This window comes from Lycium barbarum, chromosome 4 (genome assembly GCF_019175385.1).
Source record: "Lycium barbarum isolate Lr01 chromosome 4, ASM1917538v2, whole genome shotgun sequence".
Classification (NCBI taxonomy): domain Eukaryota; kingdom Viridiplantae; phylum Streptophyta; class Magnoliopsida; order Solanales; family Solanaceae; genus Lycium; species Lycium barbarum.
Window position 1 is genome coordinate 9,138,497 of NC_083340.1, and position 13,452 is coordinate 9,151,948.

At 35.7% G+C, this 13,452-nt stretch overlaps 1 protein-coding gene across 1 annotated transcript; it reads left to right on the top strand.

Moving 5' to 3' along the window:
- Nucleotides 1-3,328: 3,328 nt before the first annotated feature.
- Nucleotides 3,329-12,772, top strand: LOC132635128 (O-fucosyltransferase 29-like). Its single transcript, XM_060351385.1, has 9 exons — nucleotides 3,329-4,026; nucleotides 5,610-5,700; nucleotides 6,181-6,257; nucleotides 6,577-6,665; nucleotides 6,786-6,975; nucleotides 9,091-9,272; nucleotides 9,833-9,935; nucleotides 11,245-11,573; nucleotides 12,074-12,772. Exons 1-9 carry the CDS (start codon nucleotides 3,775-3,777, stop codon nucleotides 12,477-12,479), a joined length of 1,719 nt encoding a protein of 572 aa, XP_060207368.1. The 5' UTR covers nucleotides 3,329-3,774; the 3' UTR covers nucleotides 12,480-12,772.
- Nucleotides 12,773-13,452: the final 680 nt, after the last annotated feature.

Consider the following 13,452-nt stretch of genomic DNA (forward strand, 5'->3'; position numbering starts at 1 on the left):
AATAGGCTCAATATCTCATAGGCTTGTTCCTTTATCTATATGTAATAGCCTGGCTAAATATGGTAATCAGAATGTATTATCTGGTACTATGAGCGACCTTGTACGTACTACTGCATCTATGCATGTAATGCTTTAGTATAAATAAAAGTATCTTTATTCACCAAAAAAAAAATAAAGGTGGACAAAATAATGTGCGATTTCTTTCCATCAATTCAAGTTGGTGAATAGATTTATTAATACTCAAAAAAAAAAAAAAATCTCCCTCCGTCTCAAATTATTTGTCGTTTTTTTGTTTTATAGGCCCTTTAAGAAATATTAATTAGGAGGGAGTTTTGACTACTTTATCCTTATTTATGTCTAAGTTGTAATCTCTCTACATTAAATGTTTACTCTATTTATGTGTGTCATCTAGGCCTGTGCACAAATCGGTTCGGTTCGGTTTTGACCATCATCGAGTTGAAATTTCGACTTTCTAAAATTCTCAACCAAATTCGATCCTTTCTAGGTTCAATTCGATTCGTTTTTTATTATTTCGGTTCAGTTACACAAATCGATTTGTTCGGTTTGTTCGAAATTTAAACAAGTAACTATTTTCATTTCAGTTTTAGAGTAAACATAACAAAAAATAATGAGATCCTAAATTTGCAGCCTTATAACCAAGACATTAACCAAGAAAAGATTTGTATGCTTGCAAGCATACTAGCATATAAATAGCAAAACAAGAGCTTGACAACTTGTGCAAGCATACAAATCCGGCAACACCACATCGCCTATACCAAATTAATAATCCAGCATCTTGCAACTTGCAAGCAGACAAGCATAATAACTCAGTTTGCATCCTCAAAAAAAACAAAAAACAAAAAAACTCTAATTTGTACAGGTTAAGATCAAAGAATAAACAAAGTCATGGGTGGAGGCAATGGCCAAAAGGCAAAGATGACTCGTGAGAAGAACGTTGAAAAAATCAAAGACCAAAAGGGAAGTCAGCTTGAGGCAAAAAAGAAGGCCATGAATATCCAGTGCAAGGTGTGCATGCAGACATTCATTTGGACCACTTCTAAAGTTAAATAAACATTACTTCACTATTATGTATTAAGCGTATATATATAGTTAGACTATTAGAGTATTAGTCATTAGTGGCATATAAATTCGATTTGTTCGGGTCGGTTCGGTTGATAATTGAAGCCAACCGTATTCGAACCGTTAAAACGTAATATGTTATAATTGCATTTATAAATCGAAATCGAATTGTATTATCCAAATTGAATTATCCGAATTGTTTCGAATCGGTTCGGAAATTCAAGTTGAACCGATTTGTGCACAGGCCTAGTGTCATCTACATTAATGACAAATTCTACCAAGGATAAAATGAGAAAAAGTTAATTAATTTTGCCTCGAAGTGTTAAAACGACAAATAATTTAAGATACTCCATCGGTTCACTTTTACTTGTCCACTATACTAAAAATAAATTTTCACTTTTACTTGTCCACTTTAGCATATCAAGGAAAGACAATTTTTTTCTTTTCTTGTTTTACCCTTAACATTAATTACTCAATTTCAAATCATTCTTCAAGTCCAATGAGACTATATACCAATTGATATGGGTATTATGGTAAAACACATACTTCATTTATTAATTCTTAAGGGTCGTGCAAAGTAAAAAATAAACAAGTAAAAATAAACGAAAGGAATAACTATTTTTAATAACAACAACAACAACAACAACCCAGTGAAATCCCACATCGTAGGGTCTGGGGAGGGTAGAGTGTACGCAGACCTGACTCCTACCAAGGTAGGACGACTGTTTCCGAAAGACCCCCGGCTCAATAAAAGCATAAAAAGAAGTCAGATAAGGTTAAGAGATTCAGATAAGAGATTTAAAGCGATATGGAAATGAAATAATGCAAGCGACACAGATAATACAGGATAATCAGAGCACAGAAAATAACCGATAATAGCAGAAATCGGAGCAGATGACACAGGATAACCAAAGCACAGGAAATAACAGATAATAACAGATAATAGCAGAAATCGGAGCACAAGAAATTATATTGCAATAATGCGACTATTAATAAGAACGGATAACGAGACTATCTACTAGCCTTCTACCCTAATTTGGATCCTCCAAACCCTCCTATCTAAGGTCATTTCCTCGGTAAAACTATTTTTAATAACTAAAATAAATAATTTGAGACGGAGAAAATATCTATACTTATGAAAAATAGTAGTAACCACGTAGAATTAGTCGTAATACCGTCACAAGCTGGCGCATATACCGTAAAACAAAAAGTGCACGAAACTCAACTCACAACCGTGATCCTGCATCAGGGTTCAAATTGTAGCTTAGTGGTTGTTTTAATTGAAGCTAGAGAAAGTAATTCAACAAGTTAATAATTTTCAGTTATAAGTACTTCCCAAAGCCAGTTAATTTCTATTAATAAAATCTCCTTTTCCAAAGTTAATAAAATCCCCTTTTCATTTTTTCCAAATATAGCCCCCTTTATTTGCCTAGCCTATTTTGTACATCCTCAAATTAAATACTTCAGTTCAAAATAATTGAGGATTTAGCTTCTAAAAATATGTCAGGAATAATTAAGATTTTAGTCTATCAAGAAAGTATTTTATTCTTTTTTTCAAATTTACCATTGACACATTTTTAATTTAATTATACCAAGGAGCCGTTTGGACATGGTTTGAAACCATGATTTGAAATCATGTTTGGACATGCAATTTGGATTTCTTAAGTTGTATTTTTTCTTTTAGACATAAAAACCCCACAAGTTGTGAAAACTATCAAAATATTCTCAACTCTTATACAATCTTACCAAATGAGTAAGTCATAGTTCATAACAAAATTATACGCTACTAGGAAGCCTTTCTAAAAAATACAACATCAATTGATCAAACTTTAATTCAATAAAAAAGAAAATTTAACATGAATAGTAATGTAACTACTCTTTAATATAATCCTCCCACATGATAGATATAAATAAACGTTAGTAAATGGTTGGTGAGAGTAATTATTAAAAAAAATCTACCAACTTATGAGTCTTTCTTTACAAAATATAAACTTATGAGTCAAGTTTTCTATTTAAAAATTTTGAAACCACGAGATGAAATGCATATTTAAATACTGATTTCATTCCATAATTTCAAATCACATATCCAAACGCCAGTCAAATCTAAAACCTCAATTATTTTGAAGCGAAAACAATAATATATAGTTCCCCATTTCCACAAATACGAAACGCCGTTGGTTAATTACATGTCACCGTTATGTCATCATTCCTCATTAACGGGGGGAAAATATAAGCTATACTTTCTTAAGCATTCACCTCCATTTATGTCATCTAACTTATGTTCCTTTCTTCATAATCACCTTTTTCTCTCATTCCCATTTTAACACTACTAATATTCTTCAACCATTTTCCATCTTTAAATCTCTCTTTTATTCTTGGAAAAGAAAAAAAAAAAAAAACCACAAGAGCGCTTTCATACTCCACCCGTTTGAAAAAAGCTCTACAGTTTTTTTTTTTTTTTTTTGGTGACAGATTTGTGTAGAAACTGGAAACCCCACACTCTACAGTGAAAACCCAATTAGGGTTTCTTGAAAAGAAAAAAAAGAAGTTAATTTATTGAGAGAAACAGTACATTTTATTAGTTTTTGTGTGATTTTCTTGAAAAAAAAAAGGGTTGTGTAGGTTTTCTTGATGGTAATGGTAATATGAGCAAAAAGGGTATAATTAGAAGATCGAAAGTTAGTATCTTTACAAATGGGTGTAGCCAAATTGTGGAGATATAATTATAATAATAATAATAATAATATTAATAATCTGGCCACGTGGCATTTGGTGTTTTCTTGTACGCCGTCGTATGGGGCGGCGAGGAGGCCGATTAGATGGACAGCTATTTGTGGATTTATGCTGTTTGCTTTGGGGTTGATTTCACTATTCACTGGACACGTGGCATCTAATCTTGAATGGTATTCTCAGAGACTTGTTAAACGAGCTTGGTTCTATAAACTGGTATGTAATGTAACCAAAATGTTGAAGTTTTCCTTCATGTTGTGACCCTTTTCAGCTCCAGTGTAAGTGAGGAAAAATGGTTTGTGGGAAAAACTAGTAATGTAACAAAATGTTAATTTTTCTCTTATGTTGTAACCCTTTTCACCTCCAGTGTAGTTGAGGAAAAAAATGTTAAATTCTCTTGAGCCCGGGTATTTCGGAAACAGCCTCTCTACCTCCTGAGGGAGTAGGGGTAAGGTCTGCTTACACTCTGCCCTCCCCATACCCACTTGTGGGATTGCACTGGTTATGTTGTTGTTGTTGTAATTAAGGAAAAAAGAGTCTGTGGGAAAAACTGGTAATGTAACAGAATGTTAAATTTTACTTATAAAAAAAATGTTATAGTTTTCCTTTATGTTATGACCCTTTTCTGCTCCAGTGTAACTGAAGAAAAATGGTCTGTCGGAAAAATACTGGTAATGTAACAAAATCTTACATTTTACTCGTAGAAAAATGTTGAATTTTCCTTATGTTGTGACCCTTTTAAGCTCCAGAGTAATTGATGAAAAGGGTCTGTGGGAAAAACCTGGTAATGTAACAAAATGTTAAATTTTACTCATAAAAAGATGTTGTATTTTTCCTTGTGTTGTGTCCCTTTTCAGCTTCAGTGTAATTGAGGAAAAATGGTCTGTGGAAAAAACTGGTAATGTAAAAAAATGTTAAATTTTACTCATAAAGATGTTAAATTTACCCTTATGTTGTGACCCCTTTCAGCTCCAGGGTAATTAAGGAAAGATGGTCTGTGAGGAATAACTGGTAATGTAACAAAATGTTAAATTTTACCTGTAAAAAAGGGTTTTTTTTTTTTTTCCTTTATGTTGTGACCCTTTTCAGCTCCAGTGTAATTGAGGAAAAATGGTCTGTGGGAAAAATTTACTTACAAAAAAATGTTAAATTTACCTTATGCTGTGACCCTTTTAAGCTCCAGTGTGATTGAGGAAAAGGGTCTTAGGGGGAAATGAAAAAGGATTTTTTTAGGAATTAGGTAATGTTCCTGAAGCTCAATGGGTATAGCTCTTCTCTTGCACAAGTTGACCTAATATCTTTGGGAAATTTCATGCAGACTCTTTAATGGGTTGTTAGATATCTGTATGTTGGTAGTTACGAAACTACAAGCATTAGAGCAGTTCTAATTGTCTTTTTTCCTCAAAGAACCCTTAATTTGTCTTGAAAGTTAAAATAATTGAGTATTGGAACAGGGTGGTCCAAATCCTACAGAATGCATATTGAGGACTCTCATTAGTATGGGATTGAGGCATTATAGTTGTAGTAGAAGAATTAAAAAAGGACATGTCTTCATTTGGAGATGACCTCTCTTAGATATTAAAGAGAGATTTTTGTGGATGAGTGAACGAAAGATTCTCTTCTATTAGATAAATTATTGGAGAAGTTATGCCATTGCTGGTAATCTGACCCAAGAGTTAACCGGAAAAGCAAATGTTTGTGGCAACGACACTACCATGCATGGCAGTGAAAACTAAGTTTTTGCGTTGTGTGTCCTGGTATATTTAAGCATCACGTTTTTGTTCAATGATATTTTTCAGGATGGAAATCATCGTGCATCGATTGACATTTGGAAATCAAGGTATTCAAGTTTTTACTACGGATGCAGTGAGAGAGGCCCTCATTTTTCTTGTAAGTTTATTGATACTTCTATCAAGCTCATGGAAAGAATGGAATTCGAGACCTTTTGATATTAAATTAGACTCAAATAAAGATGTATGTTTTTGTTTTCACTATGGTGAGACATGGCTGATATAAATGGTTATGAACCCATGTTAGACTTACTTTGTACATTAAACAATACGTAATGTTGCTACACTTCGCTTGTAATTCTCTCCCAGAATTCTCTTCTTCCTGGATATCATGAATAAAAGTATCCATTACTTATTTTAAAAAGAAAGAAAAACAACTTAGTTGTCGGGAGAATTAGGCTTTTCAAAACCTTCTACAGGCATCTTTGTGGTTACCTGTGATAATTTCTGTTTGAAGGCTTTGTTCTGTGTTCTCTGTCATGCAATGGAACTCACTTCTGTATCCCATATTTTCCAGTTTTACTCTTTACTTCTAGTGAAAAATAACCATATTATATAATGTTTCCAAAATGAAATGTAGCCGCTGAGCGTGAGCGATCTTCAAATGGATATCTGCTTATTGCAACTAGTGGAGGTCTCAACCAACAAAGAACCGGCGTAAGTATATTTTACTTGCTTTTTTGTTTGTTTGTTTGTTTGATGACGGTGGAGTTCGGGCCAGCTAGCGCCCCCCTCGATTATTTCATCGGGTACCTGCTACCTCCCACCAACACAGGTACCGGGAGACTTTGCCGATCAAGGCTTAGTCAGATTGAAAGAAATCACCTAATATATTTTACTTGACTTTCTCTATTAAAAATTGACTTTACATTTATTCTTTTATTTATATTTGGGGCCTCTTGTGATATTTCTGTTTTGCTCGTATACTTCCATGTCACAATCATCTAAATTTTGAAATGTATCTCTTGCTTATCAGATAACTGATGCTGTAGTTGTTGCACGGATTCTCAATGCCACTTTAGTTGTACCTGAATTGGATCATCATTCATTTTGGAAGGACGAAAGGTTTGTCTGCTTCTTTTACTTTATTGGAGGAGTATGCGTATCTCTTAAATTCATGGTAGATCACAATTTCTTAAGCAAGTTTGTGGTTTTTTCTTACTGAGACAACTTGTTTACTTGCAGTGACTTTTCCAACATTTTTGATGTTGGTTGGTTCATCTCTTACCTCGCGAAGGATGTCACAATTATTAAAAGGGTTCCAGAGAAGGTCATGATGTCAATGGAAAAACCCCCATATACCATGCGAGTTCCTAGAAAATCGGAGCCTGAATATTACTTGGAGCAAGTATTGCCTATACTCTTAAGAAGACGGGTAAGTAATATTTGGTGCTGAACAACACTTCATATCTGTGAGAAACACCTAATCTCAAGAAATAGTATTGCACTTCAGAAAAATGGTGTGTCATTTGGTGCCTGACCTCCTGTTCATTGAGCTCTATGTTGACCTGCAAGAGCAAAAGATGTACTTTGATCAGGATCTAAATATCTCTGTTCTCTGATATTAGCTTAGCCCATTGCCAACCTAACCAGTCTCAATACCAGACATGGCTAAAACTTGTTTCCAAGCCAGTCAGTTCTTTTGCCAAAAAATACCATTTTTGCTCTTCTTTTTGGGCCTAGCCGCATAATAACATGGTTGGAATTTATAAAAGATAATGACATGGTCGGACTATTCATCATCTTTTGTTCCATAAAGGTCTTTTCAGCATTGTTAAAGCTTTTGTTATGGTCATTAGTTAACATGATCATGATATTTGTTGTAGGTCTCTGTCTATAAATGTGTTCTTGAAAGGACAATAATTCATATTGCTCAGCAACTAGGAAAGTGGAAAAGTAACAAACGCAGCTATTATGCTTTCCATTTCTTTTCACAAGTAACATTATAATTTCTGCTTCAGCTCACGCAAGAGATGTTTTTAGCAGTCAATCAATTTTTCTCTGAGTGAGCTAGTCATATCTGGTTGTAGACGCTCTAGGCGGCCTTGTCGGCTTGCTCAATTCTGTATATATGTTTTGGGTATGCGCCCTTTCAGATGCAACAGTTAGTCTTCATATACTATTACCTTTTTTTTTTCTTTTGAGATGGACGTATTAATGCTTTCCTAAGAAATATCATGTGTTACTCGGACTCTTCACTTTCGGTGCCGCATCCGTGTCGACACGACATGGGTGTGGGTGTGGGATCCGTACCCGAACTAGTCAACCGATTTTGGATACTTTGACCAAAATCGACGTAGAAATTCTGGACACATTCAATGATTTCTTTAATCAAAACTAAAGCTAAAGCTAAGGTGAAATTGAAGAAAATGGAATACCTTGTATATACAAATTTCTATGTCACTCTGTTTCCTTTTATCTCTTTTGGGGATTCTCCTCTTGATCAATATTTTTTTCCTCAAGTTTTCCACATAATATTCCATAATTTAGGTTTTATAACTCTATTTTTAGATATTTGAATTTTTTTAGCCGAATCCCCCCACCCGTATCAATAACTGGATCCGTATCCCCCAATCTTAAAATTTAGATCATGAAGGATCCGACATCTAGATCCGCACCCGTATCGGACACCCGCACCTGAGTCCAAGTAACTTAGGAAATATCATTCTTGGAAGGTAGTTTACCTAGCCAATTAGGGAACACACTAGGTATGCACAATCTATAGCAGTTAGTCTTCATATACTATTACCTTTTTTTTTTCTTTTGAGATGGACGTATTAATGCTTTCCTAAGAAATATCATGTGTTACTCGGACTCTTCACTTTCGGTGCCGCATCCGTGTCGACACGACATGGGTGTGGGATCCGTACCCGAACTAGTCAACCGATTTTGGATACTTTGACCAAAATCGACGTAGAAATTCTGGACACATTCAATGATTTTTTTAATCAAAACTAAAGCTAAGGTGAAATTGAAGAAAATGGAATACCTTGTATATACAAATTTCTATGTCACTCTGTTTCCTTTTATCTCTTTTGGGGATTCTCCTCTTGATCAATATTTTTTTCCTCAAGTTTTCCACATAATATTCCATAATTTAGGTTTTATAACTCTATTTTTAGATATTTGAATTTTTTTAGCCGAATCCCCCCACCCGTATCAATAACTAGATCCGTATCCCCCAATCTTAAAATTTAGATCATGAAGGATCCGACATCTAGATCCGCACCCGTATCGGACACCCGCACCTGAGTCCAAGTAACTTAGGAAATATCATTCTTGGAAGGTAGTTTACCTAGCCAATTAGGGAACACACTAGGTATGCACAATCTCTTAACGTGTTCTTTTGAATTGAGCTTTCCTTGTTTTTCTTGTTCATCAATATCACAGTTCACCTAAGCTGATCAAGTCTTATTAAAGTAAAACAGGATACCAGGAAGTGCATGACTATGTTAACATTTTGTTAATGTCTGGGCTTCCTTGCATGCAGGTCCTTCAGTTGACAAAGTTTGACTATCGACTTGCTAGTGACCTCGACGAAGAGCTACAGAAATTACGTTGCCGTGTGAATTATCATGCCTTAAGATTCACGAAACCTATAAGGAATCTTGGTCTGAAACTTGTATTGCGTATGCGAAAGAAGGAAAAACGTTTCATTGCAGTTCACTTGAGGTTAGTTTGACTTGGTGCATTTAGAAAGTTAAGTCTTCTGATACTGTAAGCTTAATTTTTCCCTAGCAATTTAAGAACGCAACGTTAGTGAAAATACAACTGAGAACTGAAGTTGCAAGGCCCTTGAGTTTGACATGTATATGTCTAATTTTTACTGGAGCTATGCACATGAACTTCAGTTCAAGTTTGTTGTACTGTAGGGAGGGATCTCATCTTAAATTCAGGGTTGGGAGTTCTCTCTCTATGGCATGGTAATGAAGATAGCGAAGAACTCACTTATCTAGGTAAAAAGAAAAGAAAATGAATTAAAATAAGCTGTAATTCATTTCCCTTGGTAAGAAGGGACCTGTATTTTGCCTTCATTCGAGGTGTTACTTGAGCGTCTGCGTTCGCTATAGAAATTAGAAAATTATGGCATGAGTTTTCAACTTAGACTTGATAAAATTTTAGAATTTTACTGATGCCATGTGATACTTATCTTCCATAGCCAATACAGGCCCGCCCCTGTCGACTTTGTGATTTCTACTATTCATGTCTTTTCTGTTGATTATGTGCTCTAGGTTTGAACCAGATATGTTGGCATTCTCTGGCTGCTACTACGGTGGCGGTGACAAGGAAAGATATGAACTGGGTGAGATAAGAAAACGATGGGCTACTTTACCTGTAAGATCTCTATCACTGAAGAATTATGCTTCTGCCCTTACATGCCAATGTAGGTGATATGCATGTTGTCTATCTAGGATTTGTAGAGCTGCAATTTTCTTGCCAAGCTTGTGAACTCCTGCTTCCTTGCTGGCAGCCTCTTTATTATTCTTTTCAAGCACTCTCACTGCTTGGGTTAGGATTTTGGAATGCTATTTTCTTGGACTTAGCCTGAATAGATAGATAAAGTGTAATTTCTATGGGAAGCAATGATTGATTGAGTTACCATGAATTCCTTTTTCTATTTTTTGGAAAATGCAATGTTTTCTTCAAAAGAATAGCACCCAGTGTGCAATGGAGAAGTAGGACAACCCCAACAGTATGCATCTTATTACATCTTACTACAGTAGCTACATGTGATAAGAACCAAGGAAATTAACCATCGTTCCTGTCTACTTCTTATACATTAGGGTAGGTTGTCTACATCACTCCTCTTGGGGTGCGGCCCTTCCCCGGACCCTGCTAATGCAGGATGCTTTGTGCACCGGGCTGCCCTTTGCACAGAAGGCTAAGAGCTATAAACACCTATGCTTTAATGTACAAGTATTTTCCTTTCTGCTTTCGAAGTATCTTTGATTTCTCTCCCTCCACACAGTCCACCATACTAGCCGCCACAACTTTTTTTCGTCTTCTTGTAGTCTAATTCTATTCCAACAAAGTAGAGTAGGTCTTTAGGAAATTCCGACATGTACCATTTAACTTTAAGCAAGTTCAAAAAACATGTCTCAAATCTAATTTGTGATTCTGCAGTGGATAAATAAGTGCTTCACGTCTTCGTAATCTTCTTCACACGTTATACATCTGTTGCAAATAGTCATACCTTTTCTTTGTAAACTGTGTTGGGTTAAACAAGCCTCTCTAGCCACTCTACCCATGAAAAGCACTCTAATGTATAGGGTGCTTTGTATCTCCATATCAATTTCCATGGCCATACTTGTTCTTGTTGCCTACTTTGGGACAAAAATTTATACGAGACGTTCTTTCCATAGTATCCTATCTGATAATAACTGCTGTCCTTGGAAGCTATTAATCATCTGCAGAGTTACAGTGAATTCTTCACCATTGCATTTTAAAAGTAATATCCACTACAAGAAAATAAGTTACTTTGAAGTAATATTGTCAAATTGGGTCTCCAGTTAAAAAATTAAATCATATCCTCTTCAGAAACAATAAGTGCTTTTCAGCCTGGTAACCCCCCATCCCATCCCAATTTTGGATGATGCTATAGCAGAAACTCATATATAAATTTCTGTATGTTTTGCTGGTTCAGGAGTTGAGCCCTGATGAAGAGCGAACACGAGGGAAATGCCCACTAACACCTCATGAAGTAGGGCTTATGTTGCGGGCTCTTGGCTTCAAAAATGACACGTACCTTTACGTTGCATCTGGGGAAATATATGGTGGAGAGAAAACTCTGCAGCCTCTAAGAGAGCTGTTCCCAAACTTTTATACCAAAGAGATGCTTGCTGGTGAAGAACTTCAACCCTTTCTCCCTTACTCTTCTCGTCTTGCTGCAATTGACTACATTGTATGTGATGAAAGTGATGTCTTTGTCACTAACAATAACGGGAACATGGCAAAGATCCTCACTGGTAGAAGGTAGGTATTATTGACCGTCTTTTATAGCAATTTTTTAAACTTTTTACTTCTATTGCTCTGTTCATTAGCAATGTTGCATGGTATATTTCCCTATGCTCTATGAATAAATTTCTTCAACCTATGGCCATGATATGCTGCTAGATTGAAATCAGAAGTCGCTCTGTCATCTTTCCTGGGAAACCATGTCTTTTTTTTTTTTTTTTGATGACATGGGAACCCGCAGCCGCTACCTTTCGGGTGCGCACAGAAACCATGTCTTTTCTTTACACGCACAAAATTGGTTATGTATTAGTATTAACTTTAGATGTGTTTTATACATATACCAAACTGAAGTGGAATGGGAAACCCATGAGACCAATAATTCTTGCAGGACTTCATAGGCTAGAGAGATAATTGCAATTTAGAACTTCATACATTTGAACACATTTTCAACATTTTTTGTTCCTATTCTATCTTGTTTCGCTCTTGGAAATTCATTGTTTTGTTTTTCATACCCGAAGGAGGTACATGGGGCACAAGAGGACAATCAGACCAAATGCGAAAAGGCTCAGTGCATTGTTCATGGCTCGGGATAAGATGGATTGGTCCACATTCTCTAGAAAAGTCAAATCATGCCAAAGAGGCTTCTTGGGAGAACCTGAGGAAATGAAACCAGGCCGTGAGTTCCATGAATTTCCATCGTCATGTATCTGTAAGAAACCATTCAATTTTTCTAACGTCACAAGCAAAGAGAAGTATCAGATTTCAAGAAGGAATCCAACTGTCTTGGAGTCAAGATATAGGTACCTATCCAATAGCAGTAACCTGGAACAGAAGAGCTCTCAGAAATTTAGAAAAGGGAGCTTGAGAGAAGGGCATGGATCATTAATAGATGAGATTGACCCTGATAATCCATTATCTGACTAAAATAAATACCATTAGTAGGTTATTAGCTTAGCGAGCATTGTTATGGTTATCTTGTCCTCTCCAACATGCTGCCATTTTCCCTTGATACTTCGGAAAGCTGAAGTTTCAGTGCTAGGTAGCATCTTCAATGCTCAAGTTTTCCGATCTTGCTGCTTTTATACAGCAAATCTGTAACTTCTCTTAATCTGCAATTGTTCATATACTTTGTGTAAGATAGGACCGTAGGGAGAGCGAAACGTTGTGTTGCTGGGTCGAAGATATATATCAGCAGTTTCTTTCAGTATGTTCGTTTATTTGATTGTGTATCCAAACATCTGCAATTAGAGCAGTTTAGTTTATCAAAAGCATAATTGAAGCTAGTTTAGTTTATCCAAAGCAGACTTGAACATCACAGGACTTATTCAGTCCGTCTAATTGAAAAGAAAAGCTAGTTCTCAAATTAATTTTTCTGAGCCTATCAGATGCGAAGCCCACACACCCACAGTACCATCTACAGAAGTTATTCAATAAATAGAGGATTTCCAAATTCTATCGATACATTTTATCATTCATTCACAAGAGTGAATCGGGTTCCATTGCATTATGAAAGGAAAATGATTGGCCTTCAATGTCTATTTAGTATTTATTTATTGTCGTACGCAAAAACCTTTTGAATTCGCAGTAGATAGTTAAAAAAACATAACTGGCAAAGGGTTGATTCACGTATATATACACTCCAGTTTGAGCGGATTATGCGAATATGTGATCCAGAATTTCAGTGTTCAACGCACTCTGCAAAAATAGAACAGTGAACTGAGCACCAGAGGATAAATTATTTACTCTTAAAAGTTGAGGAAACTCAATAGTTCGTTTTTTGTAACTGATGGGAATTGCTTGCATATTTTGCCTGTGGTAATGACCGTCAGCATCGGCCACTAAAAATGAACAAACTGTTTTAACATTTTCCAATCGCATGTCAAGGAACAACAAGATC